The following is an 8249-nucleotide window of genomic DNA, read 5'->3' as shown; positions in this document are numbered from 1 at the left end:
ATCATTTCAATCATCCTTATAACTCCAAATATCATTTCAATCATCTTATAACTCCAAATATCATTTCAATCATCCTTATAACTCCAAATATCATTTCAATTCATCCTTATAACTCCAAATATCATTTCAATTATCCTTATAACTCCAAATATCATTTCAATTATCCTTATAACTCCAAATATCACTACAATCATACCTTATAACTCCAAATATCATTTCAATCATCTTATAACTCCAAATATCATTTCAATTATACTTATAACTCCAAATATCATTTCAATCATCCTTATAACTCCAAATATCATTTCAATTATACCTTATAACTCCAAATATCATTTCAATCATCTTTATAACTCCAAATATCATTTCAATTATCCTTATAACTCCAAATATCATTTCAATCATCTTTATAACTCCAAATATCATTTCAATATCTTATAACTCCAAATATCATTTCAATCATCCTTATAACTCCAAGTGTCATTTCAATTATCCTTATAACTCCAAATAACACTACAATAATCCTTATAACTCCAAATATCATTTCAATCATCCTTATAACTCCAAATATTCAATTCCTTATAATCCAAATATCATCAAATCACTTATAACTCCAAATATCATTTCAATCATCCTTATAACTCCAAATATCATTTCAATCATCCTTATAAACTCCAAATATCATTTCAATCATCCTTATAACTCCAATTATCATTTCAATTATCCTTATAACTCCAAATATCATACTCAATAATCCTTATAACTCCAAATATCATTTCATCATCCTTATAACTCCCAATATCATTATAATTATCTTTATAACTCCGAATTTCATTACAATCGTCCTTATAACTCCAAATATCGTTATTATCATCCTTATAACTCTAAATATCATTAAAATAATCCTTATAGATTTAACCCTAAATATCATTACAATCATCCTTATAACTTATAATATCATTACAAGCATCTTATTAGCAGTTATCCTTATTACTTCAAATGTCATTATTATTATCGTTATTACTCCAAATATCTTTACATGTATCCATATAACTCCACTTATTATTTAAACTATACATGTATATTTTACTGCAACACATAATCTTCGAATAATGTATGATGCAAATAAAATGTATAAGAACATGACTCAGATGTCCATCTTTATAATGAAAAGTTTATAATTTTCAGTTAACACAAACCTTTTGTATAGATAAAACAAAATGGGTGTGAATCCATGTCCATTCTGAAAACAAAATTTCTGTCATTTCATAGAGTAAAAATAACATGATTTTCCGTTTCGAAATGACAAATCATGTAATGTTATAAAACGCTGCATCAAACATGATATAAACTGCATAATCATATCAAAATTAATCAATTATTCTTGCCACAACACCGGTGGTAAGACCGAAGCTATCCGCGACATTTGACCACGTATGAAGTGTCAGGAAGAAATCGTTTTGCATCAATCATTGTTGCCCTTTGAATTGTCATTGTAATAATTATTCATTAGTATATGGAAATTGGTTTACTTTTAGATCTTATAGACGTCAAATTAACCCGAAAATAAACCCACAAAAGAAATCACGCCAGGAAATTATGAAATTAAAATACCCGTGCGTATAGATGGACAAGTGACCTTATCAATTCTCCCTCTTAAACTCCTCAAAATAATTAACAATCGTTAATTAGTGCCAATTAAAATATCATTAAAATGACAGTAACTACGTATGAACAATGGTCATATTCATTCAGGTGAAACTTAAATTTCCAAAATGCTAATCGCTTAATAATCGAAGTGTATAAAAACGCGTCGAAATTGGAAAGAAAGCGCAAACTTGTCAGAGAATCTACAAAAGACTTTCGACTAAAAAAGGTAAGAACTTTCTCGTTTTCAAGCTTTGTAAAATAATATGCCATCACCACAAAATTAATAACTTTTACTTGTTCATCTGAAAATCATTCTATCATTTGTCTTTCACTAAGTATAAAGTATTTCAGAGTTAGATTTATGTCATAGAGTTATGATTTTTCTTATTTATTTTTATCATTTTTTTCTTTGTTCCGTCTATGAGATTACATTTTCATTGGAAGCCAGTGACAACAGTTTTCTTAATTGAATTCATCTACCTAATTGTAATAAGAAAATATGTGTTTTTATTATATTTTTTATGCGATCCATTTACAAACGTTTTAGTCAATGCGTTACGTAATATCATGCAGATATATCTGAAGAGCTCCCTTGAATGGGGCGTAAGCGTCAAGTCAGTCATTGTTTTATTTCTTATGATAAATAAAAAAGATGCCATGTGATATATATATAATATCATGCATGGATATATATATATATATATATATTTAACACACGTACATGTATGTACTCCTTAACATTTGAAAGATATATCATGCAGAAATTTAACAAGGTTATTTTTTTGAAAAGAAGTGTTATATGATCGAATAACATTGAATCCCGTATTGTGTAGCTTTAAAAACTGTTAGTAATTACATTTATTACTGTCAATAGTATTTGTCATTTCAAACGATAGCATTTCTGCTTAGATAGTCTCTGTCCAGCGAAGTTGGTCTCTGTCTAAATGTTTTCTAGAGGAAAAACTCTAAATTCCTTAAGATTTGCAAAACGTTTAGCTACTCAAAGGTTAATTTCAACAGTATTAAATACAAACGGAAGAAAGTGATATGATAAATGTAGTTACATATATTATCATAAAACTTTATTAACTCGTGTATGATAGAATATTTCGTCCAAACCAAACATTTATCATCGCCACCATGATAAAACCTAGTATATGATGAAACTGATTTGTCTTAAGATGACTTGGCTTTTTTTGTTTGATATCTGCTTGATAATGCCACATGAAAGACTTTTTTCTGATCACATAACTTTCCAGTCTTACGCCTTCTTCTGAGGGGCACTTAGTACACAATACTGAGTTTTATTACACTCTGAGCGTCATTTCGTACATTGTTTACAACCAAACTCACTTTTGATATGTAGCCGAAACGACCTGACGACATTTTGTCAACCTGTACACTTTAACGACCCGATGTAACTGACAGAATGTGGTCGCAAACAATTAGTCTTTCGTTCATTTGCCTAATGACGGATTTACATTGTGAAACTTCATTCACAAACATTCTATATACTTATTAAGCTGAAAACATGCTATAAAGACATCTAAATATAAGTTAAGGATTGGTAGACTGTCAAATTGAATTTATTTATAATATTCTCATGGCTCAGTGACACATTTCTTAACTTTAAGGAATTCGTTAACTAAGACTTTACCATGGGAAAGCACTTCAGATATTAAGGAAGGCTCCATAACCTAAGATTTTTCCTTAACCTCTGTAATGCTTTCCTATGGGAAATCCCTTAAAGTTAAGGAATGTTCGTGAAGCCGTAAAGCTGGGCCCTGCGCTGGGCCTACTCCTTCATCCTCTCAACACATTGCTGTATTTGGCAAATATGGAATGCTTAAAGAGGCTAGAATCACTATATCATACTTCCCATCTGTTCTTTCTCAATACGAGCTTGAATTTGGGGGGCTTTGAATAACTAATTAGCAAGAATAAGAAAGTAAATACAGATTTGTGCAGTTATGATTACTGAAAAGGGTATCTTTATCTCCATTAATCGCCCGACACAATTCATACCTAGATCAAATTCGGAACGCGTCAAATACCCTGAAAGATTAACTATATTTTTGAGATATGTCTCACTTTCTATGACACCTTGAATTACACTTAATGATAAACCTTTCAATTTGATTCAGCGAGACAACACTATAAAAAGGCCGATTATTACAGGGAGAATCAACAAGATCATTGTTATTCAATATCTAATAATTATCAAATCTTTAAGTTTTTTTATTATCATTATTTCAAATGGTTATGAATATCAATTTACTGGATATTTGCATGTCAACTAATGCATATTGAAACGAATACTACATTATGTAATATGTATCAATAATAGAAATCATTATTTCTTGCAGTTTGACAAGATGTTGACCCAGGTAGTCCTAGCGCTGGCTGTAGTCATGATAGCCGCAGACTCGTCCCCTTCATTCAAGGCCACCAAAGGCTATGGTAAGAGTGTAGCCAAGGGTTTCGGTAGCAAGGGCTATATGAAAGGGTACGGTGGATTCAACAGCGGGTTCAATGGAGGCTTCAACGGAGGTTTCAATGGTTTCAATGGAGGATACAACGGATTCATGGGATTCAACAAAGGTTACGGTGGATTCAACGGTGGGTACAGCATGATGGGCCCTTCATTTGGCTTCAGTGGATACAATCCACGGTCGATGGGATTCAATGGATACAACAGATTCAATAAAGGATACAATGGGTACAACAAAGGATACGGTGGCTTCAATGGTGGCTACAATGGTGGTTTCAATGGTGGCTACAATGGCGGCTACAATGGTGGCTACAATGGCATGATCAATGGCGGATTCAACGGTGGGTATGGACCAATGGGAAACAGCTTCTTCATGAACCGTCGGGTCTACCCCGGCTACCCCAGATTCGGAGGAAACTCCTACTCCATGTACAGATCTAATGGATACTTCGGTGGAGATGATGACGACTACAAATCCTTCGGATTTTCTCGAATGCCATTCAGAGGAGGGGTTTCTGGAGGCTACAACAGTGGATTCAGAGGTGGTTATATGAAAAACTTCGGGGGGTCCTATAACCGAGGAATGTTCGGTTCATCATATCCTAGATTCGGATTCAAATCCAGCATTTCTACCAAAAAGGTGAGTTCATAATTCCCATCATTATTTGATATAATTGGTCAACCTCTATTTGGATTGTTAAATAGTATATATTCTACCACAATTCTACCACAACAACGCACTTTCGTGTTATGTGATATTTAGACCTTTTGGCATCTATACACTGTCCTTTTTAAACTCACATGAGTATGATTTCTCTGTTTATTTTATATTTGTTTATAAAACATTTGATTATGTGTTATTTGATGGAATCTATTGTCATATGAATTATTTGTTTATTGTCTATTTTCAGGGTTCCTACTAAACTGAAATTCCACACAAACAGACACCCCACTCGCTTCCCTATCATACGGATTGGATCTCGTGCTCGAATAACAATGTTATTGTGCCATGTCAATTATTTATAATTAAATGCCATTTTGTTTATTGAACACTATCATTGTTTTTCTTTATATTTTTTCTTCATTTTCATTTTACTTTGTTGAAAAAATCAAAACAAACAAAAGTATGACTTTGCTAAGAAGCCTTTAATCACCATTGATTCTAATAGAGGTTACAGTATTACACATAAATAACGGGGTATTTGGACACTAGAAGTAGCCTTAAGTAATTGATATGATTTTCTCATCAGAATGTTCATACTTCATTAATTCCCCTTGGTTTCACACTTAGAATCAGACGTGTTACGTATAAAACATTATTGAGCCAAATGTTATCGATCTTCTAATATGCTATGGTATGCATATAAAGGTGTTGGTATTTATACTTAAACGTAATACGCGAAAGGAAAAAATTTGGTGACCAGATATAGAGAAGCACGGTTATATTAGGTTAGTGTTAATTCATAAGGTTGATAATTTGTATTGTTCAACAAAGCTCTGCACTTTCCATAACATTTACAAATCCCAGAATTATACCCTTCGAATCTTAACAAAAAATCAAAATCTTCAAATGATATCAAGTTTATCAATTCATTCGAATATTGAAGCAGACTACCAGAGAAAGAGACATTGTAAATTTAGTGTATGTAGTTCATAGTAATGTTGAACATCTAACCCACATACATGCCATGTAATTCTTAGCTCTCATTCGAGATTAAATCATGCAAAGCAACAGAAAATTCGCATAAAAACATCACAATTGTTCCACTGATGTCGCTGACCAATGCAACCATTCATTCATGTCTTTATTCCTCCAATATTGAAGAGTTACAATGAATAAACAACAGAAACTTAAGTAATTAAGAAGAAAATTGACACGGTGCAAAACAATCCAAATAAAACATGTGAAGTATAACTATATAGTCTGTAACAAAAGACGCACAATAACGGTCCCCGTCAACAAAAATATCTTTCGATGTGGTAGGTGGACTGTCGAGGAACGTTGAAATCTGCACGTCCCTCCAGGAGTTGGTTGAAAAGGTGTAGACGTGTACTGAATAGTCATTGACCAGCTTCGTGAACAAATGATGACGGTGAGATAGCAATGCATGACATCGACAGTCTAGCAAAGAATGCGGCACAGCACCATATACATAAACATTACACTGGACACAAGATAGTTCACAATTAAGTGGAATGCAATATAGCTAAACATTTCTAAACGAATTTCTAAACATTAATAATGAATGAATGAATGAATGAATGAATGAATCATTCTCCTCTAGACAATGACGTTTACAATATTCATTTAAGGATGTATTCTTCTGAGGTTTCAGTCCCGTTGAAGTCTCGTTTCAACATAGATCAAAGAAGTTATGAGATTTTCAAATATAATTTATCAGTATCTGTAGCAAGTTGACAAATTACATTTCTATTTTTAGTAGATTTTTTTATACGGAGATTTTTAAATTGTGTCTTTTTTCGCGGCCATTTTTAAATTGTGTCTTTTTTCGCTTCAAGTAGAGCCACAGATTTACAATTTTTACTGAAATTGTTTTTACTTAAATCATCACTGCGCCAGCATTTTTAGCTGCATTTAGCTATTTTTTTCTGCAAATCGTTAGTAGGTTCGTAGTATTAATATGTGAAACGATACACTTTTGTGACTTTATTTTCACATTTAATGGTAATTTGGGCACTTTTGTTTTTTACTCTAAAATACTGAAAAATAACAAAAATTCAAATGGGGCAAAAACGTATGCACACAGACCCCCCAATTTTTCTTCCTGATTTAGAAAGAACAACCGTTTCCCTATTGATATGCAAAATAATAACAAAAGTTTAATACCAGAACTTTTTCTATAAAGGGTTAAATTTGGCAAAAATGGCTGAAAATGGTGCATTTTGTAGCTCAAAATTAAGGGGTAGGGGTAGCATATGTTGTTATTCTGAGAAAAAATATTAGTCTAATTGATCAAAACTGGTATATTTTTAAAGAAGACTACTGGAAAATAAATTCTACAAACATCCATACATATCAAACACCTCATTAGGAAATTATGGCTTTAATCTCTATCTTATATGTTCAAAATGGCAAAATTCCCATAAAATCCAATATTTTGTCAACTAGGTGTCTTTGAGTGACAAAAGCTCAAAAAACGAGCACACGGACATATGTTTTTTCTTCTATTTTCTTTTATGGTATGAACTCCTTTTTCCAATAATCAATATGAGAAAAAAAGTTTAATACAAGAAAATTTTGACTTCTCAGAGGTGTACATCCTTAATGCAAAGATATAAAAAAAAATATCCATATCATGGCATTGGTGAAAATTTAAGAATTTCTATAAGTGATCGGAACACATTTTGCAGATATAGAATATTTCATCTGATATAAATATATTTACTATGCAGGTATTTGACATTATATATTTGGAAAAAAAATCATATCCCATGATTAGTAAGCGCACGGCCTTCTTACTAACCTATATAACATTAAATACAAAATGAGAATCAGTTGTGTCAGAACGGCGAGCATATAAAAAAGTATGAAATTAAAATTGTCACTGGACAATTTGACGGGATTTTCACCAAAAAGGAACTTCGGTTAAGGTCCCTGTGACCTTGAATATGTTTCAATGTGAATATATCTGATATTAACAAACTTGGTAGGCATTTATGTCAGCATGCTACCGGCCTAATATTAGGCCTTCTAGAACTTCACAAGAATTCATTTGAAGATTTTAGGATTTTTGGTCCATGTGACCTTGATTGAAGGTCAAGGTCAATCATACCATCAGACTTGGTAGGCATTTATATCCACATGATACAGGCCTATAATATTAGTCTTCTTGGACTTTTAGAACGTCACAAGAAGTCATTTGAAAATTTTAGGATTTTTTACCCATCTGACCTGGAATGAAACTTGGTAGACATTTATGTCAACATACCTAATATTAGGTCTCTGGGCTTTCTAGAACTTGAGAAGCAGATTATTTTTGATTTTTTTTCTCGAAAAATTGCACTTTTGAACTGTTACATTAATCATGATATTTGCTCCATTTTTTATTTTTATTTTTTTTTTTAAATTTTATATAACGTATCTAAA

At 32.0% G+C, this 8249-nt stretch overlaps 1 protein-coding gene across 1 annotated transcript; it reads left to right on the top strand.

Annotated features, from left to right (window-relative positions):
• The first annotated feature begins 4025 nt into the window (after positions 1 to 4025).
• LOC138319623 (uncharacterized) lies at positions 4026 to 5064 on the top strand. Its single transcript, XM_069262772.1, has 2 exons — positions 4026 to 4781; positions 5053 to 5064. The coding sequence occupies exons 1-2, from the start codon at positions 4026 to 4028 to the stop codon at positions 5062 to 5064; spliced, it is 768 nt and encodes a 255-aa protein (XP_069118873.1).
• The last annotated feature ends 3185 nt before the right edge of the window (positions 5065 to 8249 follow it).

The sequence above is a fragment of the Argopecten irradians genome, chromosome 3, assembly GCF_041381155.1.
Source record: "Argopecten irradians isolate NY chromosome 3, Ai_NY, whole genome shotgun sequence".
NCBI lineage: Eukaryota > Metazoa > Mollusca > Bivalvia > Pectinida > Pectinidae > Argopecten > Argopecten irradians.
Note: the sequence above shows the minus strand (reverse complement) of the source record. Positions and strands in the feature narration are given on the sequence as shown.

What these genes read in the sequence shown, in the direction of transcription:
- LOC138319623 (XM_069262772.1), top strand. Translation starts at nt 4,026, where the DNA reads ATGTTGACCCAGGTAGTCCTAGCGCTGGCTGTAGTCATGATAGCCGCA.